This window comes from Pleurodeles waltl, chromosome 4_1 (assembly GCF_031143425.1).
Source record: "Pleurodeles waltl isolate 20211129_DDA chromosome 4_1, aPleWal1.hap1.20221129, whole genome shotgun sequence".
Lineage (NCBI taxonomy): Eukaryota > Metazoa > Chordata > Amphibia > Caudata > Salamandridae > Pleurodeles > Pleurodeles waltl.
The window spans coordinates 494,395,910-494,422,632 of NC_090442.1; the positions used below are offsets into that span (position 1 = coordinate 494,395,910).

The window sequence follows — 26,723 nt, forward strand, 5'->3', positions numbered from 1 at the left end:
CGACTCTGTCCAAGTGACCCCCACAGTCCAGTGACTCTTCAGCCCAAGTTTGGTGGAGGTAAGTCCTTGCCTCACCTCGCTGGGCTGCATTGCTGGGAACCGCGACTTTGCAGCTACTCCGGCTCCTGTGCACTTCCGGTGGAAATCCTTTGTGCACAGCCAAGCCTGGGTCCACGGCACTCTAACCTGCATTGCACGACTTTCTAAGTTGGTCTCCGGCGACGTGGGACTCCTTTGTGCAACTTCGGCGAGCACTGTTTCACGCATCCTCGTAGTGCCTGTTTCTGGCACTTTTCCGGGTGCTACCTGCTTCAGTGAGGGCTCTTTGTCTTGCTCGACGTCCCCTCTCTCTTCAGGTCCAATTTGTGACCTCCTGGTCCCTCCTGGGCCCCGGCAGCGTCCAAAAACGCCAAACGCACGATTTGCGACTAGCAAGGCTTGTTGGCGTCCTTTCGGCGGGAAAACACTTCTGCACGACTCGCCAAGGCGAGAGGGATCCGTCCACCAAAGGGGAAGTCTCTAGCCCTTTTTGTTCCTGCAGAAACCTCAGCTTCTTCTGTCCAGTAGAAGCTTCTTTGCACCCGCAGCTGGCATTTCCTGGGCATCTGCCCATCTCCGACTTGCTTGTGACTTTTGGACTTGGTCCCCTTGTTCCACAGGTACCCTAGATTGGAAATCCACAGTTGTTGCATTGCTGGTTTGTGTCTTTCCTGCATTATTCCTCTAACACGACTACTTTGTCCTTAGGGGAACTTTAGTGCACTTTGCACTCACTTTTCAGGGTCTTGGGGAGGGTTATTTTTCTAACTCTCACTATTTTCTAATAGTCCCAGCGACCCTCTACAAGGTCACATAGGTTTGGGGTCCATTCGTGGTTCGCATTCCACTTTTGGAGTATATGGTTTGTGTTGCCCCTATCCCTATGTTTCCCCATTGCATCCTATTGTAACTATACATTGTTTGCACTGTTTTCTAAGACTATACTGCATATTTTTGCTATTGTGTATATATATCTTGTGTATATTTCCTATCCTCTCACTGAGGGTACACTCTAAGATACTTTGGCATATTGTCATAAAAATAAAGTACCTTTATTTTTAGTATAACTGTGTATTGTGTTTTCTTATGATATTGTGCATATGACACTAGGTGGTACTGTAGTAGCTTCACACGTCTCCTAGTTCAGCCTAAGCTGCTCTGCTAAGCTACCATTATCTATCAGCCTAAGCTGCTAGACACCCTATACACTAATAAGGGATAACTGGGCCTGGTGCAAGGTGCAAGTACCCCTTGGTACTCACTACAAGCCAGTCCAGCCTCCTACATTGGTTGTGCAGTGGTGGGATAAGTGCTTGAGACTACTTACCACTCTTGTCATTGTACTTTTCATAAGAGAAAAATATACAAAACAAGGTCAGTGTATATACACATAGCCAAAAAGTTTTGCATTTCCTCTTTTCACTCTTTTCTAAGTGCTGAAAAGTACTCCTAAACTTTCAAAAAGTTCTTAAAAGTTTAAAAAGTTTTTTTCTGTCTTTCCAAAAAGTTCTGAAAACTTTTTTCTCTCTTTCTATCACTTTAACTCTCTCTAAAAAATGTCTGGCACAGGCCAAAGTGTTGATCTGTCCAAACTTGCATATGACAACCTTAGCTGGAAAAGAGCAAGGAGTCTCTGTATAGAGAGAGGTTTGAGTGTAGGGAAGAATCCTTCCTTGGAACTGTTACTTAACATGCTTAGAGAACACGATAAGGCCATAGGTGCCCCATCTGTTGAAAAAGTACCTAATAGTTCCCAATCTGATTCAGGGACTCCCCCAGGAAAAGATTCAGGAAAGAAACTTCCTAGCCTGCCCATTACTAGACAATCTAGCATAGATGGTAATGATGATGAGCCACACCAAATAAATAGTGTTGTCTCACATCATAGCAAAAGCATTTATTCTCACCATACTGGTAGTAATATTTCTGTAAACCAAGCTGTTAAGTTGGCTTCTGTAAGGGACAGGTCTCCTTCTGTTCATTCCCATCATAGCTCTGTTTCTAGAAATGTCCCTCCCACCAACCCTGATGACAGAATGTTAGAGAGGGAACTCAATAAGTTGAGGGTGGAACAAACCAGACTGAAGCTTAAAAAGCAACAGCTGGATTTGGATAGACAGTCTTTTGAATTAGAGAAGGAAAGACAGAAGTTGGGTTTAGATACCCATGGTGGCAGCAGCAGTATTCCCCATAGTCATCCTGCAAAAGAGCATGATTCCAGGAATCTGCACAAGATAGTTCCCCCTTATAAGGAGGGGGATGACATTAACAAGTGGTTTGCTGCACTTGAGAGGGCCTGTGTTGTACAGGATGTCCCTCAAAGGCAGTGGGCTGCTATCCTATGGCTATCATTTAGTGGAAAAGGTAGGGATAGGCTCCTTACTGTGAAAGAAAATGATGCTAATAATTTCCAAGTTCTTAAGAATGCACTCCTGGATGGTTATGGCTTAACCACTGAACAGTACAGGATAAAGTTCAGAGAGACCAAAAAGGAGTCTTCACAAGACTGGGTTGATTTCATTGACCAGGCAGTGAAGGCCTTGGAGGGGTGGTTACATGGCAGTAAAGTTACTGATTATGACAGCCTGTATAACTTAATCCTGAGAGAGCATATTCTTAATAATTGTGTGTCTGATTTGTTGCACCAGTACTTGGTGGACTCTGATCTGACCTCTCCCCAAGAATTGGGAAAGAAGGCAGACAAATGGGTCAGAACAAGAGTGAACAGAAAAGTTCATACAGGGGGTGACAAAGATGGCAACAAAAAGAAGGATGGTAAGTCTTCTGACAAGGGTGGGGACAAATCTAAAAATGAGTCTTACTCAGGCCCACAAAAACACTCTGGTGGGGGTGGTGGGTCCAAATCCTCCTTTAATCAGAACAAGGAAAAGAAACCATGGTGCTATTTATGTAAAATAAAAGGCCATTGGACAACAGATCCCAGTTGTCCAAAGAAAGGCACCACAGCTCCTACCACTACAACCCCTACTGCTACACCTAGTGTCCCTACTAATAGCAGTGGTGGTGGGAGCAAACCTACTAATAGCCAATCCAAGGGAGTAGCTGGGCTCACTTTTGGTAATTTAGTTGGGGTTGGTCTGATTAGGGAGACCACAGAGGCTACTTTAGTCTCTGAAGGGGCTATTGATTTAGCCACTTTGGTTGCTTGCCCCCATAACTTGGAGAAGTACAAGCAACTAACCCTAATAAATGGTGTTGAGGTCCAGGCCTACAGGGACACAGGTGCCAGTGTCACAATGGTGATTGAGAAACTGGTGCACCCTGAACAACACATACTTGGACACCAGTACCAAGTAACCGATGCTCACAACATAACACAAAGCCACCCCATGGCTGTTGTAAATCTCAACTGGGGGGGGGTAACTGGTCCAAAGAAAGTTGTGGTAGCTTCAGATTTACCTGTAGACTGTCTATTAGGGAATGATTTGGAGACATCAGCTTGGTCAGATGTGGAGTTGGAGGCCCATGCAGCAATGCTGGGCATCCCAGGGCATATTTTTGCTTAGACAAGGGCTCAGGCCAAAAAGCAAAAAGGACAGGGAAGCTTGGATCCTGGAACAATGGACCAAGTGCTCCCTAAAGCTAGGGCTAGTAGAAGCAAACCACTTCCTACTATCCCTCCCTCTACAGTGGATTCTACTTCTGAGGAAGAAGAATTCCCTCCCTGTGCAGAACCTACACCAGAAGAGCTGGAAGCAGACACTGCTGAGCTTTTGGGTGAAGGGGGGCCTGCCAGAGAGGAGCTGAGTGTGGCACAGCAAACCTGTCCCACATTAGAGGGTCTCAGACAGCAAGCTGTCAAACAGGCTAATGGGGATGTCAGTGACTCTCACAGAGTTTACTGGGAGGACAACCTCTTGTACACTGAGCATAGGGATCCTAAACCTGGAGCTGCCAGGAGATTAGTGATTCCTCAGGAGTACAGAAAGTTCCTCCTAACACTGGCACATGACATTCCCCTAGCTGGGCACCTGGGTCAAATGAAAACTTGGGACAGATTGGTTCCATTGTTTCATTGGCCTAGGATGTCTGAGGACACAAAGGAATTTTGTAAGTCCTGTGAAACCTGTCAAGCCAGTGGCAAGACAGGTGGCACTCCAAAGGCACCCCTTATCCCACTGCCTGTGGTTGGGGTTCCCTTTGAAAGGGTAGGGGTTGACATAGTTGGCCCCCTTGACCCTCCTACTGCTTCAGGCAATAGGTTTATCTTGGTGGAAGTGGACCATGCCACAAGATATCCTGAAGCTATTCCTTTAAGGACCACTACAGCTCCTGCAGTGGCAAAGGCCCTCCTGGGAATATTTTCCAGGGTGGGCTTCCCAAAGGAAGTAGTATCAGACAGAGGAAGCAATTTCATGTCTGCATACTTAAAGGCCATGTGGAAGGAGTGTGGTGTAACGTACAAGTTCACAACACCCTATCATCCACAAACAAATGGACTGGTGGAGAGATTTAATAAAACTCTCAAAGGCATGATTATGGGTCTCCCTGAAAAACTCCGCAGGAGATGGGATATCCTTCTACCATGCCTCCTTTTTGCCTACAGGGAGGTACCCCAGAAAGGAGAGGGCTTCAGCCCCTTTGAACTTGTTTTTGGACACCCTGTTAGGGGTCCACTCACACTTGTAAAGGAGGGTTGGGAACAACCTTTAAAAGCTCCTAAGCAGGATATTGTGGATTATGTACTTGGCCTCAGATCAAGGATGGCTGAGTACATGAAAAAGGCCAGTAAAAACCTTCAGGCCAGCCAAGAGCTCCAGAAGCAATGGCATGATCAGAAGGCTGTTTTGGTTCAGTACCAACCAGGGCAGAAAGTGTGGGTCTTGGAGCCTGTGGCCCCAAGAGCACTCCAAGATAAATGGAGTGGACCCCACACAATTGTTGAAAAGAAGGGTGAAGTCACCTACTTGGTTGACTTAGGCACTGCCAGGAGTCCCCTTAGGGTGCTCCATGTCAACCGCCTGAAACCCTACTATGACAGGGCTGATCTCACCCTGCTCATGGCAACTGATGAGGGACAGGAAGAAGACAGTGATCCTCTACCTGATCTCTTCTCTTCCACAGAACAAGATGCTCTTGTGGAAGGTGTAGTTTTGGCAGATTGTCTTACTGCTGAGCAGAAAGACCATTGCATAAATCTCCTAGGACAATTTTCAGAACTCTTCTCTACTGTGCCAGGCACCACTTCTTGGTGTGAGCACACTATAGATACTGGAGACAGTTTACCTGTCAAAAGTAAGATCTATAGGCAGCCTGACCATGTCAGGGACTGCATAAAGCAAGAAGTTCAGAAAATGTTGGAACTAGGAGTGGTTGAGCACTCTGACAGTCCATGGGCTTCTCCTGTGGTACTGGTACCAAAACCCAATTCTAAAGATGGAAAGAAAGAAATGCGGTTTTGTGTAGATTATAGAGGTCTCAACTTGGTAACCAAAACTGATGCTCACCCTATACCCAGGGCAGATGAGCTTATAGATACACTGGCATCTGCCAAGTATCTAAGCACTTTTGATTTGACTGCAGGGTATTGGCAGATCAAATTATCAGAAGATGCTAAATCTAAGACTGCATTTTCTACCATTGGAGGACATTACCAGTTTACTGTAATGCCTTTTGGTTTGAAAAATGCACCAGCCACTTTTCAGAGGTTGGTGAACACAGTCCTGCAAGGGCTGGAAGCTTTCAGTGCAGCATATTTGGACGATATAGCTGTCTTTAGCTCCAGCTGGGATGATCACCTGGTCCACCTATGGAAAGTTCTGGAGGCCCTGCAAAAGGCAGGCCTCACTATCAAGGCTTCAAAGTGCCAGATAGGGCAGGGTAAGGTGGTTTATCTGGGACACCTTGTTGGTGGGGAACAGATTGCACCACTTCAGGGGAAAATCCAAACTATTATTGATTGGGTTCCCCCTACCACTCAGACTCAGGTGAGAGCCTTCCTAGGCCTCACTGGGTATTACAGGAGGTTCATTAAGAACTATGGCTCCATTGCAGCCCCTCTTAATGACCTCACATCCAAGAAAATGCCTAAAAAGGTATTATGGACAGCAAACTGTCAGAAAGCTTTTGAGGAGCTGAAGCAGGCCATGTGCTCTGCACCTGTCCTGAAAAGCCCTTGTTACTCTAAAAAATTCTATGTCCAAACTGATGCATCTGAATTAGGAGTAGGGGCAGTCCTATCACAACTTAATTCTGACGGCCAGGATCAACCTGTTGCTTTTATTAGTAGGAGGTTGACCCCTAGAGAAAAGCGTTGGTCTGCCATTGAGAGGGAGGCCTTTGCTGTGGTCTGGGCTCTGAAGAAGTTGAGGCCATACCTGTTTGGCACTCACTTCATTGTTCAGACAGACCACAAACCTCTACTTTGGCTAAAACAAATGAAAGGTGAAAATCCTAAATTGTTGAGGTGGTCCATATCTCTACAGGGAATGGACTATACAGTGGAACATAGACCTGGGAGTAGCCACTCCAATGCAGATGGACTCTCCAGATATTTCCACTTAGACAATGAAGACTCATCAGGTCATGGCTAGTCTTATTGTCCTTCGTTTGGGGGGGGGGTTGTGTAGGAAAGTACCATCTTGCCTGGCATGTTACCCCCATTTTTCACTGTATATATGTTGTTTTAGTTGTATGTGTCACTGGGACCCTGGTAACCCAGGGCCCCAGTGCTCATAAGTGTGCCTGAATGTGTTACCTGTGTAGTGACTAACTGTCTCACTGAGGCTCTGCTAATCAGAACCTCGGTGGTTATGCTCTCTCATTTCTTTCCAAATTGTCACTAACAGGCTAGTGACCATTTTTACCAATTTACATTGGCTTACTGGAACACCCTTATAATTCCCTAGTATATGGTACTGAGGTACCCAGGGTATTGGGGTTCCAGGAGATCCCTATGGGCTGCAGCATTTCTTTTGCCACCCATAGGGAGCTCTGACAATTCTTACACAGGCCTGCCACTGCAGCCTGAGTGAAATAACGTCCACGTTATTTCACAGCCATTTTACACTGCACTTAAGTAACTTATAAGTCACCTATATGTCTAACCTTTACCTGGTAAAGGTTAGGTGCAAAGTTACTTAGTGTAAGGGCACCCTGGCACTAGCCAAGGTGTCCCCACATTGTTCAGAGCCAATTCTCTGAACTTTGTGAGTGCGGGGACACCATTACACGCGTGCACTACATATAGGTCACTACCTATATGTAGCTTCACAATGGTAACTCCGAATATGGCCATGTAACATGTCTATGATCATGGAATTGCCCCCTCTATGCCATCCTGGCATAGTTGGCACAATCCCATGATCCCAGTGGTCTGTAGCACAGACCCTGGTACTGCCAAACTGCCCTTCCTGGGGTTTCACTGCAGCTGCTGCTGCTGCCAACCCCTCAGACAGGCAGCTGCCCTCCTGGGGTCCAGCCAGGCCTGGCCCAGGATGGCAGAACAAAGAACTTCCTCTGAGAGAGGGTGTGACACCCTCTCCCTTTGGAAAATGGTGTGAAGGCAGGGGAGGAGTAGCCTCCCCCAGCCTCTGGAAATGCTTTGTTGGGCACAGAGGTGCCCAATTCTGCATAAGCCAGTCTACACCGGTTCAGGGACCCCTTAGCCCCTGCTCTGGCGCGAAACTGGACAAAGGAAAGGGGAGTGACCACTCCCCTGACCTGCACCTCCCCTGGGAGGTGTCCAGAGCTCCTCCAGTGTGCTCCAGACCTCTGCCATCTTGGAAACAGAGGTGCTGCTGGCACACTGGACTGCTCTGAGTGGCCAGTGCCACCAGGTGACGTCAGAGACTCCTTGTGATAGGCTCCTTCAGGTGTTGCTAGCCTATCCTCTCTCCTAGGTAGCCAAACCCTCTTTTCTGGCTATTTTGGGTCTCTGTCTCTGGGGAAACTTTAGATAACGAATGCATGAGCTCAGCCGAGTTCCTCTGCATCTCTCTCTTCACCTTCTGATAAGGAATCGACCGCTGACCGCGCTGGAAGCCTGCAAACCTGCAACATAGTAGCAAAGACGACTACTGCAACTCTGTAACGCTGATCCTGCCGCCTTCTCGACTGTTTTCCTGCTTGTGCATGCTGTGGGGGTAGCCTGCCTCCTCTCTGCACCAGAAGCTCCGAAGAAATCTCCCGTGGGTCGACGGAATCTTCCCCCTGCAACCGCAGGCACCAAAAAGCTGCATTACCGGTCCCTTGGGTCTCCTCTCAGAACGACGAGCGAGGTCCCTCGAATCCAGCGACTCTGTCCAAGTGACCCCCACAGTCCAGTGACTCTTCAGCCCTAGTTTGGTGGAGGTAAGTCCTTGCCTCACCTCGCTGGGCTGCATTGCTGGGAACCGCGACTTTGCAGCTACTCCGGCCCCTGTGCACTTCCGGCGGAAATCCTTTGTGCACAGCCAAGCCTGGGTCCACGGCACTCTAACCTGCATTGCACGACTTTCTAAGTTGGTCTCCGGCGACGTGGGACTCCTTTGTGCAACTTCGGCGAGCACCGTTTCACGCATCCTCGTAGTGCCTGTTTCTGGCACTTCTCCGGGTGCTACCTGCTTCAGTGAGGGCTCTTTGTCTTGCTCGACGTCCCCTCTCTCTTCAGGTCCAATTTGCGACCTCCTGGTCCCCGGCAGCGTCCAAAAACGCCAAACGCACGATTTGCGACTAGCAAGGCTTGTTGGCGTCCTTTCGGCGGGAAAACACTTCTGTATAACTCTCCAAGGCGAGACGGATCCCTCCACCAAAGGAGAAGTCTCTAGCCCTTTTCGTTCCTGTAGAAACCTCAGCTTCTTCTGTCCAGTAGAAGCTTCTTTGCACCCGCAGCTGGCATTTCCTGGGCATCTGCCCATCTCCGACTTGCTTGTGACTTTTGGACTTGGTCCCCTTGTTCCACAGGTACCCTAGATTGGAAATCCACAGTTGTTGCATTGCTGGTTTGTGTCTTTCCTGCATTATTCCTCTAACACGACTACTTTGTCCTTAGGGGAACTTTAGTGCACTTTGCACTCACTTTTCAGGGTCTTGGGGAGGGTTATTTTTCTAACTCTCACTATTTTCTAATAGTCCCAGCGACCCTCTACAAGGTCACATAGGTTTGGGGTCCATTCGTGGTTCGCATTCCACTTTTGGAGTATATGGTTTGTGTTGCCCCTATCCCTATGTTTCCCCATTGCATCCTATTGTAACTATACATTGTTTGCACTGTTTTCTAAGACTATACTGCATATTTTTGCTATTGTGTATATATATTTTGTGTATATTTCCTATCCTCTCACTGAGGGTACACTCTAAGATACTTTGGCATATTGTCATAAAAATAAAGTACCTTTATTTTTAGTATAACTGTGTATTGTGTTTTCTTATGATATTGTGCATATGACACTAGGTGGTACTGTAGTAGCTTCACACGTCTCCTAGTTCAGCCTAAGCTGCTCTGCTAAGCTACCATTATCTATCAGCCTAAGCTGCTAGACACCCTATACACTAATAAGGAATAACTGGGCCTGGTGCAAGGTGCAAGTACCCCTTGGTACTCACTACAAGCCAGTCCAGCCTCCTACAGTTGGGATAACAGAAAAGTGCACAGGACAAAGCAGGTAGCTGGCTAGCTGCAACAATGAAGGTAGCTGGGTATCAGCAGCGATACTCAAATAATTACATTGGTATCTTACTTTGGCCCAATTGAGGTGATCAAATTAATAATTACCAATACTACTAGCAGATTTGCCACAAGGCCTAATTATGGCAGATGATTTTACTGTTTACAGTCCACAGCTCTGGGCTGTACTAGAGCAGATGTCAAACCAAGAAAACCTAAACTAAAGCATTTTAAGAATAAAAAGAGTGTTTGGTCAGATAGACCTACAGGAGAAAAATCAATATCACATTAAGAAATATCACCCCCTTTTCTGGCACACCTCAAACTGCATAGATTAATACCTGATCATAGAAAAGATTAAAGAAGACACTTCAAATATTAAGTAAAACTGGTTTTCAAACCACTTAACCATTCACCTTGATACAGCAATACAACAGATAATGTATTACTAGTTTATAGTTTATTAAGAAAATGAAGGAATGCACTAGACATTTATTCAAAAATATATAGGTACCGCTGCACAAGGGATTATATGGAATGTCTATAAAGCAACACTTACAAAAGTAGCAGCATTTACACTACATGGCCAGAGAGAGAACTGAATATTTAAAAACGCAGTTACAATCTATTGAACAACAGGTATTTGAAATTCTTAGCATGGATAAACAAGCATATATATATATATATATATATATATATATATATATATATATATATATCTCACATCTGGTTTTCAACCTTGTTTCAAGGACTAACCTATGGAGAGCTCTGGAAGGTTATAAATTCAAAGCAATCTTCTCTGGATCTTGAGAGTTTTATAGGCTGACATGTTTGCAAGAGTAAGGTGGAATAAGGAAGGGGATCTTACTGATAGGATTCCAATAAACCAGTGGGTGAGACAAGGATACGTCCTTGTGCCCACATTGTTCAGCCTTTAGATCAATGGGGCAGTGGAGTGGCTGAATAACTGAAATATGTTGATATGCTGACACAACTATTCTAACAATGCTAAAAAACAAATATATAAGGTGTTCATTGAATTTGCCAAATAGTACTTCCCTCCTACTCCTGAGATCTGATCTTGCACTCAATAGTATCCATTTGCTAATAGCAATAAAACCACTGTTGTATTGGGTGAGGCTCTGAACAACTGTGCAGTTTGGTTCCTTTAAGGAATCCCTAGTGGAATTGATCTTATGTGACACAGAAGTCCTTATTCCATGGCTGGTGAAAATGGATGAGCTCTGGGACTCTCCCACTCCAATTAAAAAAAAGAGCTATTCAAACTGAAAAGTAACTAATGAGAGTATGTTCTGGGGCGGATTTAGAATGAACAGAAAGAAGAAAGTAAAGCTAGACAGTACCTACTCTATAAACGTATACCTAGTTTTGAATCTCATATGGATAAAATTTCTCTTTTTCAAGCGAAACGCTTACATGTGCAATATTGATGTGGCGCGCTACAATTAATAACTCTGACATCAAAGAGGGAAAAACAAGGAACCCTACAAATTATTGCCCCGCTGCCCTGAACACATAGAAACAGAGGCACATTTGTTAATTTTTTGCACAAAGTAAACCGCACCATGTAAAAAATGGCTTATAGCATTGTGTTGGATCTTGGGCATTAGACGTATTTGAGAAGTGTTAAGGATTTTTAAGAGTGACACCAAAGAGAAAATTGTTCTTGGCGTTTTCTGATATTTGCATTGGGCATGGAAGGTAAGAGCTATGGCAGCTCTTGCTACTAAATCCTTATTGCATGTTAAGCAGAATAACCTAAGCTGGATTTCTGTTACAACTAAGTACTTGCCAACTAGGAGGGCTAGGAAGTAGTTCTTTGGAACTGCAAATTATTCTTCTGCATAGCACTGTTCAATAGAGACCGAGCTTGCACTGACATTATTTTTCTTGTGTATCCATGCGACCTCAGTAGTACTTTTGTTCAAATTAGATTTTATCATACTCCAATTCAACAAGAACCCTTGAGTTTGCACTATTGTAAATATATGTGTTAATATGCTTGGCAAAGAAAGAGAAAAATCTGCTCTCTCTACTCATAGCATCTCACAAGCCTACTAATTACAGATTATAAAATATTTGCTCAAGCAATAGCAAAATTGGCTAGCAACCGTCACATTATACCTAATACATCCCGACCAAAATGGGTTTATAACCGTCCACCAGCTATACGCCAATGCCCATTAATTCATACAAATTATACATTCCTGCAGCAGCTCTAAACCTGAAGCTATAGTTCTTTTATCAATGTAGAAATAGTGTTTGATCTAGTTAGCTGGAAATTTCTGTGTTGTGTTATTCAAAATGAAATTCCCCACACAACTGATTCAAGCCCTAGTGACGATTTAATAAGGGGCCTCATCATCAGTGATTATGAAAAGGAAGGCATTACAGCGAATCAGCATCATTCAAGGAATTAGACAAGGTTACACCCATCTACCATGATCTTTGCTGTGTACAGAAAGCCCTTTGTTATAGCAATAGCATTAACTACAAACAATCAAATCTATGGCTCCCAAGACTCCCAAATGAAGATTCTAAGTGGACGATATGGCCCTATTCTTAGGCCTCTAACAATCTTTAATTGACTCACTATTTAAATTCACGGTGGAACACTCCAAGTTGCAAAGCTATACAATAAACAAAACCAAGACAGAGATTCATTTAGTTAATATCTCTCCTCACGAGATACCAACTTTCTCGTTGTAATACTAAAATAAAACATCAATACGATACTTAGGAATTATGGGTAATCGGGAGATTTACTAATATTAAAATTCTACCTCTATTGGTATTCTTATTCTCCACCAACCATCCTCTGTGAATTTTTGGGAAAAGTTAAAGAAAGACATAATTATTTCCAGACCTTTGTAGCAAAATTGTACACCCCGAGCTAGCTTAAAGAAATACAATAACTAAAGGAGCAGTTTGTCTCGTGCTGCTGGATTTTAGAAACTACATGCAAGCAATATATTGATTACTTGTACCACACTGGAAACATTCCAGGAAAATCACTATAAACACATGGTTTGGTAACTTTTTTTTAATGGGTTACCCCCTTGGGCGCATGATGAACCAAAAACGCAGTGGACTCTCAACCCTAAATTAGTGACATGTCATCTTCAGGATATGCTCTATATAACATAAAAGCTCCTTCAATATTTAAAGGTACCTAGCATACATGATAAAATGACACAGGAGCTTAAACTCTGGGAAGAAGCTGAGCTGAATAAAGTAGGGAATAGGCTAATTAACAGTAAAGTAATTGTAAGGAAATGCCTCCTTGGCATGGTTGCCCCCTGACTTTTTGCCTTTGCTGATGCTATGTTTACAATTGAAAGTGTGCTGAGGCCTGCTAACCAGGCCCCAGCACCAGTGTTCTTTCCCTAACCTGTACTTTTGTATCCACAATTGGCAGACCCTGGCATCCAGATAAGTCCCTTGTAACTGGTACTTCTAGTACCAAGGGCCCTGATGCCAAGGAAGGTCTCTAAGGGCTGCAGCATGTCTTATGCCACCCTGGAGACCTCTCACTCAGCACAGACACCCTGCTTACCAGCTTGTGTGTGCTAGTGAGGACAAAACGAGTAAGTCGACATGGCACTCCCCTCAGGGTGCCATGCCAGCCTCTCACTGCCTATGCAGTATAGGTAAGACACCCCTCTAGCAGGCCTTACAGCCCTAAGGCAGGGTGCACTATACCATAGGTGAGGGTACCAGTGCATGAGCATGGTACCCCTACAGTGTCTAAACAAAACCTTAGACATTGTAAGTGCAGGGTAGCCATAAGAGTATATGGTCTGGGAGTCTGTCAAACACGAACTCCACAGCACCATAATGGCTACACTGAAAACTGGGAAGTTTGGTATCAAACTTCTCAGCACAATAAATGCACACTGATGCCAGTGTACATTTTATTGTAAAATACACCACAGAGGGCACCTTAGAGGTGCCCCCTGAAACTTAACCGACTATCTGTGTAGGCTGAATAGTTTTAGCAGCCTGCCACAAACCGAGACATGTTGCTGGCCCCATGGGGAGAGTGCCTTTGTCACTCTGAGGCCAGTAACAAAGCCTGCACTGGGTGGAGATGCTAACACCTCCCCCAGGCAGGAATTGTCACACCTGGCGGTGAGCCTCAAAGGCTCACCTCCTTTGTGCCAACCCAGCAGGACACTCCAGCTAGTGGAGTTGCCCGCCCCCTCCGGCCAGGCCCCACTTTTGGCGGCAAGGCCGGAGAAAATAATGAGAAAAACAAGGAGGAGTCACTGGCCAGTCAGGACAGCCCCTAAGGTGTCCTGAGCTGAAGTGACTCTAACTTTTAGAAATCCTCCATCTTGCAGATGGAGGATTCCCCCAATAGGGTTAGGATTGTGACCCCCTCCCCTTGGGAGGAGGCACAAAGAGGGTGTACCCACCCTCAGGGCTAGTAGCCATTGGCTACTAACCCCCCAGACCTAAACACGCCCTTAAATTTAGTATTTAAGGGCTACCCTGAACCCTAGAAAATTAGATTCCTGCAACTACAAGAAGAAGGACTGCCCAGCTGAAAACCCCTGCAGCGGAAGACCAGAAGACGACAACTGCCTTGGCTCCAGAAACTCACCGGCCTGTCTCCTGCCTTCCAAAGATCCTGCTCCAGCGACGCCTTCCGAAGGGACCAGCGACCTCGACATCCTCTGAGGACTGCCCCTGCTTCGAAAAGACAAGAAACTCCTGAGGACAGCGGACCTGCTCCAAGAAAAGCTGCAACTTTGTTTCCAGCAGCTTTAAAGATCCCTGCAAGCTCCCCGCAAGAAGCGTGAGACTTGCAACACTGCACCCGGCGACCCCGACTCGGCTGGTGGAGATCCAACACCTCAGGAGGGACCCCAGGACTACTCTGATACTGTGAGTACCAAAACCTGTCCCCCCTGAGCCCCCACAGCGCCGCCTGCAGAGGGAATCCCGAGGCTTCCCCTGACCGCGACTCTTTGAATCCTAAGTCCCGACGCCTGGGAGAGACCCTGCACCCGCAGCCCCCAGGACCTGAAGGACCGGACTTTCACTGGAGAAGTGACCCCCAGGAGTCCCTCTCCCTTGCCCAAGTGGAGGTTTCCCCGAGGAACCCCCCCCTTGCCTGCCTGCAGCGCTGAAGAGATCCCGAGATCTCTCATAGACTAACATTGCGAACCCGACGCTTGTTTCTACACTGCACCCGGCCGCCCCCGCGCCGCTGAGGGTGAAATTTCTGAGTGGGCTTGTGTCCCCCCCGGTGCCCTACAAAACCCCCCCTGGTCTGCCCTCCGAAGACGCGGGTACTTACCTGCAAGCAGACCGGAACCGGGGCACCCCCTTCTCTCCATTCTAGCCTATGTGTTTTGGGCACCACTTTGAACTCTGCACCTGACCGGCCCTGAGCTGCTGGTGTGGTGACTTTGGGGTTGCTCTGAACCCCCAACGGTGGGCTACCTTGGACCAAGAACTAAGCCCTGTAAGTGTCTTACTTACCTGGTTAACCTAACAAATACTTACCTCCCCTAGGAACTGTGAAAATTGCACTGTGTCCACTTTTAAAACAGCTATTTGTGAATAACTTGAAAAGTATACATGCAATTTTGATGATTTGAAGTTCCAAAAGTACTTACCTGCAATACCTTTCGAATGAGATATTACATGTAGAATTTGAACCTGTGGTTCTTAAAATAAACTAAGAAAAGATATTTTTCTATATAAAAACCTATTGGCTGGATTTGTCTCTGAGTGTGTGTACCTCATTTATTGTCTATGTGTATGTACAACAAATGCTTAACACTACTCCTTGGATAAGCCTACTGCTCGACCACACTACCACAAAATAGAGCATTGGTATTATCTCTTTTTGCCACTATCTTACCTCTAAGGGGAACCCTTGGACTCTGTGCATACTATTCCTTACTTTGAAATAGTGCATACAGAGCCAACTTCCTACAGTAATTGACTGGAAGAGATGCGTGGCAAAATTAAATCCAATATAGGATGCTATCTGTTCGCCTGTTGGCAATTATGTAGTCAAATATCTAAACAAGCAATTTTAGAAATTGAAAGCACCAAAGCAATGGTGATGCATCACTTTAAAGAATGGATATTCTCACTTGGGCTTCGAATCTATTAAAAAATAGTCCCTGCATAACACAAGAACAGATCATTAGAGAATGACAAAAGGAAACATGTATCACAATTGATTTTGCAGTATGGAAGGGTGCATGGGGCATTTGAACATAGCACAAAGGCCTAAAAGGGATAAACTACAAACCAATGACATTATTTGCCCAGTGTGTATTATCCTATACTTCCTCCTCCTTGCAAAAGAGAAATTCCAGTTTCTCTAGAGACTGCCGAAGGTGCACTGGAACAAGGGATTGGGTCCATATGTTTTAGATGTGCCTTGAACTTTTGGAATAAAATTTGCAACCAGGTAACACAATCTGAAAACAAACAGCTCAATCCAGATCCAATCACTATTGTAATGGGAAGCACTGTTCAAGTGGGTATAAGAGCCAAGCCAAAAAGGCAATGGTGGTATATTGCAATTTTGGTAGTAAGATTGGCAAATGCTATTCACTGGAAAACATACAGCTTGCGACTTTTTCAACAGCATGGTAAGAAACACTGCTGAAAGTATATAATGGGGGGGGGAATATGACTGTGAATATTGGACCCCAAGCAGACCTGGGCAAAAATGTAAATATGCCAGAGTAATTTATGTATTACTCTTGTGATACAAAATTATTCGATTAAGCCACATTGAGTAATTGAAAATAATTTGGGCAAAAATCCTTCCGCAGGAGCCCTGGAACAATGAACTGAGAGCCTAGTAAGCTCCTGGAGCCAATATCTCTGAAAAAGTACCTGTTTGGGATGAAGAGGCGCTCCTCGTGCCTGAAAGAGGAGCATAGGGGGCCCCTGCGCTTCTGTGTGCAAAATGGGGGCCACGTGGTGCTCCAGGGGAAGAGGGGTGGTCGGCGCCCTCTCCTCGCAGTAAACGGGCCCCTCCGGGGACCCGTGCCTTAGGTGGGGACCTGCCTGGGCCCTCTCACACCCTGTCCTCGGGGTGGAGGCCAGACGAGACCCAAACAACTGCAGGGGGAAGGGACCTCTGTCGAGGTCTTCCTTCCCGGGGAGACAGGTATACCCAAAAATGGTGTGAAAAAAGGAGCGTCCTGCTCCTACGCCAGAGACCGGGAAGGGGGCACTTCCCTCACCGAGTCCTGCTATCTAGTAATTCTAGAACTTGGACCACTCTGGGGGCCAGAGAAGGCACCCGCCCGCACTCGATGTGGTGCGTGAGTGTTCTGTAGTGTTCCTGGGCCGCTGCAGTGATCTCTCAAAGATCAGAGGCGGCTGGTGCCCCGGGGCGCTCCTCGTGCTAAGGCAAAGTTCAAAAGCCCTGGCTGCAGCGGTGGATCTTTAGCAGCAGGGGAGCGCTTATGGAAGGGCGAGGGCTTGTTTCTCAGCCCGGGTTTTGGCAGTGATTTGGGGAGCAGAAATATAGAGCTTTTCAAGGTGCTATGGCCAATCTGAAGCCCAGGCTGCAGTGGTGATCTTTTACAGCAAGTCAAGAGAGAGCGCTTTTCCCAAGCACTACAGGCAAGGCTGTAGAGATCGTGGCAGGGGTCAGGGGCCACAGCACCCTGCCCCTGGGAACAACAAAACAAGAAGAAGCACAGGGCTGCTGGGCCCAGCTACAGGCCAGCACAAGGGGTGCAGATGGTGGCAGTTCCTCCTAGTGACCAGGCAGGTCACAGGTCAGAACAGCAGTCCAAGGTGGTTTCTTGGTGAGTCCATTAATCAGCGTTCTGTGTCCAGTTTCAAGTTCCAAGAATGTTCAACTTGTGGGGAAAATTCCCCTGTACTTATACTGGGTTTATAGTCTGTTTCACAATGGTAAGGAGAGGAGGTTCCAGCCAGTTACAACTGGTTCTGGGCGTGCCCCCTCTCTCCTTTCAGCTCAGGCTCCCAACATCTGTGGGGGGTTAACGACCCTATTGTGTGAGGCCACAAAATACACACAAATTGAGGTGTGCCCTGCCTCTCCCTTCTCTCAGCCCAAGAAGGCTTTACAATATGTAGAAGCACCTCTGTGACACCTCCACCCTCCCTGTGTTCAGGCTGTCTGAGAAGTATGCACTGAGCCCCAACTGTCAGTCTGCCCAGATGTGGATTGGAGACAAGCTGCAAAACCCCAAATTCATAAGCACAGATAAATGTGCACTTTCTAGAAGTGGAATTTCTGTGATAGTAATAAAAAGTACACCTACACCAGTAAGCAGCATTTCTCACCACTATCACAACCATACGTCACCCCTCATAAATCAGACAATACCCCTTACACTTAAGGCAGGGCATTTCCAATGCAATCTTATGAGGAGGCAGCACTCACAGCAGTGAGACACCAAGTTAAGCTGTTTGTCACTACCAGGACAGGCCACGCAACATGGCACATGTCCTGCCTTCTACATACATGACACCCTGCCCAAAGGGCTAGCTAGGGCGTACCTTAGGGGTGACTTACATGTAGTAAAAGGGGAGTTCTGGGCCTGGCAAGTAAATTTAGATGCCAGGTCCCAGTGGCGGGAAACTGCGCACACAGGCTCTGCGCTAGCAGGCCTTAGATAGGTTTGACAGGCTACTTCAGTGGGTGGCGCAAGCAGCGCTGCAGGCCCATTAGTAGCATTTAATTTACAGGCCCTGGGTATAGGGATACTACTTCACAAGGGATTTATGGGTAAATTAAATATGCCAATTAGGTATAATCCAATCATACCAATTTTGTAAGGGAGAGCACATGCACTTTAGCACTGGTTAGCAGTGAAAAAGTGCTCAGAGTCAAAACGTCAGCCAACAAAGGTCAGAAAAATAAGGAGGCAAAAAGCAAAACGTCTGGGGAATGACCCTGTAAAAGGGCCAGGTCCAACATTAAGATATACAGAAAAGCAATAGAGACTAAATCAATTCCCATATTTCTTAAAATTTTTGAAAATCCTAAAAAAAGAAAATAGTTAAACTGCTTAGTAATCATTTTTAAATCAACTAAAATTACCTCTAATTGGCCACTGGCCATCTTCTCCACAGAAAAAGCCTGCATAAATTCCCTTAGTGCCTTGTTTAGAACATTCTTGTACTTTGCACAGCCCTCTCTTTCTTAACACTATAAATGCATCACTGTTTATTGGTACTTTTCCTCAGCCCTAAAAACTCAGAAAATCTCTTACTACTAAAGAAACCACATTTTTACCCAACAATTCTACTAATCCTAGGCTGTGCTCTAAATGTTAGTTTTTGGGGAAGATTAATGAAAAAAGCAGTTGTCCTTCAAATAGAATCCCATTGACTCGTTTCAACCTTGGCAGATGCTACCATTTTGACCTGAAACTTAGAATAACTACTTTCCTGCTTCTAAAATCATTGTGCAAGGCCGAGGAATTCTTGGATTTCATCCACCCTGTTTGGACTCAGTCACTGCACCTCCAATTTAGGTATGGGTCACTCTCTTTAGCGGCCTTTACTGCTAGCTAGAGAAAGATGCACCAGGGATCTGAATACAGTTTTTATTCTGAAAAGTAAGTGAAAGTGAGTAGCACTTCTTGTTTTTCCATCCGCTTTATGCAAAACCCAGGTTCAAATGGATTGTAACAATGTGTAGGATATTGAGCCTACCAACTAGAGTAGAAGCATACAGGGTATGCAAAAGTGAAACCACTTCAATTGTGGCTGTTTCTAAACTTCTTCATCTAGCTTGGCTACTGAGATGCAAAATGTTAGAAAAGTTATGACATTATGCTCCAACGTCTGCATTTGTTTCCTACCACCCATGGTGGGGGCTGTCTTATGCATTTGTGTACTCAATGAGGGTAACTGGTCGTAAAATGGCAGCTATTTGAAGGAACCATGAGTTTGCACATGTTTTGAGATTTTCTTTTAAATTATGAAGCATAGTTGTATTTCTTATGTTTAGATCTGGAGATTTGACTATTCAATATTGCTTGAACTTTACTCAAATGCTTTAATGCTTGGTCTTCTGATGATGAAACAAAATGTTTCAAACTATCAATTAGTAAAGGAATAGGAATACTACTGACAGTATAAGTGACTGATGATACCCTGCATTTGTTTATAGAGATTATTTGTATCTCTCCTACTGCTACTTGACCCCTGTGACTCTCTTTAAGATTAAGAGTGGTCTTCTAATTCTAAGGGGGTTGCTAACAGTAGTTACCAGTCCAATCGGAGTTATGAGATGTATGGAAACACCACAGATCTCCTAAAGTATTCCCTAACAATTAGGCAGCTAAAAGCAGTTGAAATCTCAGGGTGATAGGTGGCTCATAAAGAGGAATCAGACCTGCAATCAAAGATTCCCCCTGTGATTTATCCTTTCTCAATTAACCCTCAGGGTCCAGCTCATAATGGGAGAGATTTTCCCAACTCTTGGATTCACTAGCACCACTGGTATCGGTCACTCCTGTATTGGAGAAACCCTGACAAATAAATGGGGGCCACTCAGAATGATGGCCCCTGTATTTGACAATATGCAGAATTGGACAAGGATGCTCATGCACTTTTTCACATAACAGCGGGCACTAGGATGAGCATTCATGGTGCAACTGCTTTTCCATTCTGTCACGATGGTGAACATGTTTATCTTAAGGTGGTGGCTTAAGAACACATCTGCTGCTCAAGATCCTTCTACGAAGCACATGAGCTATGGCTAAGTATTCTCTTAAGTGAAATCCAAATAAGACCAAATTCATTCTGTCTCAGTGGAGAAGCCTCTTCTCTCTATTGGATACACTTCCATATTGCCTAAATACTCTTAGAATCAAGACTTCCCTACTGCCCGTCACCAATTCTACATAAACCTTTTTTCACAAGTTTCCACGCAACATCACTGTCACAGATGTTTTGATAACTAAAAGGATTTACAAAAATGAAGGTTTTAGGTAATAAAATCCAGCATGTGTATCCAAATTTGTATTTGTTGAACTGACATGAGTGAGGCATTTATATATTTCCATAATCTGTGAGTAATTCTCTGTAAATCTCTTTAAACAAGACAACTGTTAATTCAGTCCTAACATTTTTCTTTTGACTCTAACATTATCACTAAAACATGCTTGACATTACAGAGTGTGTTTACCTGAAGTTATGATGTAACTCGAGATTTGGGGATGAAGAAGCACCCTGATTCATGGTTCCAATGATGTAAGGACTAAAGCAAAAGAGAAAAATAACTCACATTAAGTTGGCCTTTTGAATAAATTATTAATCATGCACTGTGAGTGTCATATCAGTTTAAATGAGTGCGAAGCAGTCCTTGGTATAGTAGTCCTCACAGCTAACCCTACAAGTTTGTTTCAAAACACAAATGTCTAATTTCTAATTGAATGACATGATAGTAACATGACACCTTTATTAATGAGAGGACCCGCATATTTTGATCTACACAAATATACTTCCATTAGTAGGGTGGCCATCATAGAATGGTGCTGGTTGAACTAGGGATCAAGAAACTGTGCCTGAACCACAAATTAAACTATCAAACTGATTTAATTTTAATTTAATAACTCAAAAGGAGTGATCACAACATCAAATACCAGCACGCTAGTTGTATGTGTGTCACTTCAAAATATTTAAATTAAAATCACAAGAGATTTTCCAACTCTTCTGATTTTTAATCAATGCTTCTGACTTGAAGAGTCTTCGAAAATCATAACACATGATTGATAATTACATGCACAAAATATGTCGCTTGAATCATCAGTGATTGCAATAACAAGCTTTCAAGAAAATCATTTTCAAGCGTACTTCTTAGCTGGAAAAAAGATGTGATGTACGTTCAATTCAGGAATATACCAGGTCTATAGGTAGGGGAGAATTTAAGGAACAAGGAGGCACAATTATTTATTTACATATATTGTTGAAATTTCACAAAGTCAAACCATACTGTGCATCTACTAGCTTCACAAGCGTATTCCATTTTCTCAACATTAAATGTATGCTTTTAGATACATATCTGACTATCCGCGTTCCATAACCGAGACCAGCCTAAAGTCAGATAAAAAGTATAAGCTTTACTCATGCAAATCGGACCACAAAGTACTCATTTTTGCCCTGCCTGTACAAAATTGATTAGAGAAACTGTAAAGAGATTACAATATCACTACTGTTTGTCCAAGGCAATTTGTCAGGCAGGTATGTCATATCTGCCCTTGGCAACTCCCACTGAAATAAGGGTCAAGCATACTAAATTATTTTGCAGCTGCAAACCATGAGATTTGGAAAATCACAGGGTTTGCCCCCCCACAAAAGATATTTTTGTATTTACAAAACCAATTTGTGATTCAGAAAAGCTTCCTAAATTATGGTTAGGAAGAGGCACGCCACTCAAAATTGTGAAATTAAATTAAATGTATCAGTGCATGCATCCACAACTGCAGTTGCAAACCACAAAAGAGTTATCGAAAACTGAAAAGGTAGGGGCAAGGAATGGGCTGATTTTAGGAAAAAACTGTTTTCCATTTGTAAATACAAACAGGATGGCAGTGTGCTGTTCTTTGCCTGTATCTAATCAAAGAGTGTGCCAAAGAGCAACCTACCTAATTTATATTAATTAGAAAGGTTATTCTGTGACCCACTTTTACTGCAGAATGTGTTATTCCATTGCCATGCCAGAAACAGGTTGTAAACACTACAGTACAGACTACTGTTTGTGACCTGCCTCAGTACATCTGGCCTGAGAGATTTTTGACCATCTTTTGCTGGTGTGGGAAAACACAGAAGGGAAAGACTACACACCACATATATTCTACAACCAGAGTGATAAGAGTTCCTTTGGGTGATGTCTTAGCCCCACAAAATGGAGTACTGCGAAGAGCCATTTGCAGTTGTATGACAGAACCACGCATGGCTTAACAAGGTGGTCGGAACCACAACCGCGTCTTTACCACACATGTCTTTACAATGAATTTCGTGGTAAAAGCGTGCTTAGAAAAGGTATATGTGGTAACTTCATGTGTGGTTGTATGATACAACTCCCCCTACACTCTTGCCCCCGCCCTCAACCCTAAAATATACCCTGTCCTAAAAACTACCCCACCCTGTCCTAAAAACTACCCCAACCCTAAAACCTACCCTGCCCTAAAAACTACCCTGACTCCCCACCCCAAACCCTAAAAGTTATCCTGCCCTGTCCTAAAACCTACCCTGTCCTGTCCTAAAAACTACCCAAACACCCGCCCCCACCCTAAACCCTAAAACATAGCCTGCCCTAAAAACTACCCCACCCTGTCCTAAAACCTACCCCATCCCAAAACACCCGACCCCCACCCTAAACCCTAAAACCTACCCTGTCCTAAAAAATACCCAGACCCCAGCAGTAAACCTTAAAACCTACCATGTCCTAAAAACTACTCCAACCCCTGCACTAATCCTGAAAACCTACCCCACCCTATCCTAAAAACTACCCCGCCCTGCCCTATAAACTACCCCGCCCTGTCCTAAAAACTACTCTAACTCCCTGCGCTGCACACTAAAACGTACCCCACCTGTCCTAAAAACTACCCCCAAACTCACCACTCCCGAGCTAAACTCTAAAACCTACCCCAACCTGTCCTTAAAAATACCCCATCCACCCCAGCCCCACTTACCCAGCCTCCGTGTTCCTCTTCCAGTTGTTCCTGCTGTGTGCATGAATCACGCAGATGCATGGTGCCTTAACCACGCATTTGCGTGGTTCAGGCACATGCGTGGTTCAAGCAAGGGTGGTAATGCTTGTGTGGCTACGCTACGTGGTGCTCTGGCTGTGTAGAAAAGGTTGTTTCCAGCCATACGCCACCAGGTATACTCATTCAGTTGAAGTTTTCAGTAGAGCAGGAACATGCAAAAAAAAAAAAATCTTAGGGAAGCCACTTCACACCCTACAGACAGAAACTAACAGCAGCCCCTTCAAGTGCTGTGAATATATCCATGATGATTCTAAATACTAGGTGAGAACAAGCCTGGGTCAAAGGTCTCTTACTATCATTGAGGGGTAGAACTTTTGGGACCACTCGCAGGTGTAAACTTTCAAAGACTACGTTCTCTTCACTGTTAAACTCATGCTGGGAAGCATTTTACTCAGATTGTGATTTTTGGGTACTATTTAATCCTGAGTGTATGACTTAGTTGCCCTGTCTATTAATTAACAGGACAAACAAAAGGACAAAAGCCAAATTATTTATACAGGTGCACTTTTTCCTAGAATTCAGTACTCAACACGTCGTGTTTCATAACATTTAGTAAGCTCTAAGAGCAATAAATATTGACAGAAAGCATGGCATAATCTTAGGGCGATCTGATGGCCAATATTCTGTAAATTATTCTTTGTGTGTTGAAGCTTTATGTTGGAAAAGTCTTTCTTGAAAGCCAGCAAAACGGTTTGTTGGATCCATGCTCACAAATGGTTTGTGAGCAAGCACTTTTAGCCATTCTCAAATGTCTGACCAGTCTCTGGAATCAGTGGTGCATTGTGAAAGTTTAAGGTAATAGAGTCACTGTGTGCTTTATCATGCTGCAAAAAGGGTAAATCTTCACTCGTCTACTGAACGTGAGGAAGTCTGCTCCAAGTTTATAGTGTTGTGAAAGAGAGGGCTTTGCGTTGTAGTGTTGGGTATTTAGTAGTCTGGTCTCACATAAATTGAACCTGGGTGTGCAGATGGAGAGGAAGCTGAGGGAGACAAAATGTAGGTGTGATCCTGGTCCATTAACCGATAGGACAATGAAGGGGTTATGTAGAATCAGTCTAGGCATAGACTGATGCATTGCACTGTGGGGTCTATTTCCATCTGTGAAGTTTACCTAAAAGTATAAGATGTTAAGCTGCATGTGTTACTTTCTTGACCAGTAAAGAAGTTCTGAAATGGAATGCTGGACCTTCAAAGACTTGTTGAATACTGAAGAATACCGTACCATATCAACATATAATCAAGGTGACCAGATTGAGACTATGCGAAAATTCATCATTACAACCACAATAAAGATTCCATTTCTAGATAGGGTTTTTGCTTTGAAAACAAACACAAAATAACCATAACAAAGTAACACAAAAAAGGATTTATGCAAGTAAATGAAATTACAGTGTTCTGACACAAAATGCTATGAGATACAATCCCCAACCTAACATTGTATATTATTGTATTGGCCATGGCCACTGTATATTTCAGAAAAGACTGCTCAAAATAAATACTGATTAAAACCTTGTATCATGAAAAGTAACAAACTGATGGAATCTTATACACTGTCAGCCCAATGAATAGCTCTAAAAACTGTCCTGAATGTTGATTTTTTTAAGGAAGTAATGAGATATTGTCACTAAGTGGTACTCATTGAGGATCAACCTCTGATCTGAACAAAGTATATAGGTCTTTAGGATAACGTTTCAGAAACCAGCTCAGAGAGAAAATATAATTCTATTAATCTTGGTTTTCATATAACTTAAGAAAGATAACTGGTTTCAATCCCAGACATTCAAAGCTGAATTTCTGAGTGCTTGTCTGCATGCCTGTGTTTCTGGTATCAACGACTTGGGATCTACTGGTCAAATAAATTTGAACTCTGCATCATTTTCTCAATGGAAAATATAAAATATTGGGAGTTTAAAAGAATCATTCAATTTTGTTTTGTTCCTAAGAGTACACAATTAGTGAAATAAATCTGAGTAAAAACAGTTATAAAGATTTCTTAATTAAAAAACAACAAACAATAAAATAGTGATCCTTTCACTTTTTGGGGTTTTTGCAGAGGGACACGAATCTGAAATAATGACACGTTGGAACTATGTAAGGAAAACCCCAGCAGGCAATATTTTCTAATAAAAGGGATTACTAACTAGCCAGTAAAACTTGTTTTGAAGCCGGCAACTTTAAGCAGCTTTAACTCTTAAGCCATTTGTTGCAGTCATGGGAAAGCAAAATGTTATGCTGGTTAGGAGTTAGGGTTTCATGAGACTTCAAATACAGATATTTTGGTCTTTTATATGCTAATAACACATCTCATTGTCACTGTGTCCTGGTAAAAGTGAGAAATCTTGCTAGGGAAGGGTGTTAACATAGGACATGGACTTTCTTTCTATACCGTGAGCCACAGATCATGTTAAATATTTGACCAACTTTGTGCAGAACATCTACACAGCCAAGAATCTTCACTGCTTCTGACACTGAGCACATGATTATGCTCACATTACATTAGGCAGCAAATAGCAGGTGTTGGTTTTTATGAAAGGTTGAGAGATCCCCAGTGTTGAAGACAAGCACACTACCTAAACAGTTTCGCTGCTACAAGAAGACTAGCCTACACTTGGTGGTAGGGTTCTTGGTAGTTCTCCATCTCTGATGAGCTGTCGGAAGGGATCCTCTGAGTACAGGTCAGCATGGCATTGTATCCTCATATGGACCAAGGCCCTAAATGCAGGTTGGCTCTGCAGCATCGTAATGCAAATAGTTTCAGTTTAGTCATGACATTCAGAAGAATGACAGCATGCAGTTTCAACACCCAGAAAATGCAGCAACTGGGTTCTGCCTGGTTTAGTAACAATGTATTATTTTTCATTGCTGGTGCGCAGCTTCAGCTTATATTCCTATCACAGCACGTAGGCGGCAGTGCACTGATAATCACAGTTGGCCAGCCATTTTAATAATTGAAAATATCTCACAATAGGGATCAGGCTGTATTGGGTGCATTTCTCCTACACTCTAGATAGAGTGTGCATTTCTGGTAATAACAGACTGCTCTCACCAAGAGCTGATATTGTGAGGCAATGTGCCACAACACGGCTAAAAATCCAGAAGAGTTGTTCTGGTGGAACACTGAGTATCTTACTCAGACAGTCCCTGGATAAACAGTAAAATGAAGTAGGGGAAAGCTTGATCTGTTTTATTTAGTGTAGACAGTACCCATACTCACATTAACAGAAGTCAGTGTGGATGGGCACCTGTGAGAAAAAAATAAATGGATCCCAAACAATATCAGTTATCATTCCTTTCCGGTTTTCAATTCTGTG

At 44.0% G+C, this 26,723-nt stretch overlaps 1 protein-coding gene across 5 annotated transcripts in view; it reads right to left on the reverse strand.

Moving 5' to 3' along the window:
* Positions 1-26,723, reverse strand: part of NAV3 (neuron navigator 3) — a 1,001,553-nt gene that overhangs the window by 53,239 nt on the left and 921,591 nt on the right. For all 5 annotated transcript variants that reach the window (XM_069228788.1, XM_069228787.1, XM_069228786.1 and 2 more), the window contains one exon: positions 20,826-20,897. In XM_069228788.1, coding sequence (XP_069084889.1) covers positions 20,826-20,897 — 72 coding nt within the window. The remainder of the gene's footprint in view (positions 1-20,825; positions 20,898-26,723) is intronic.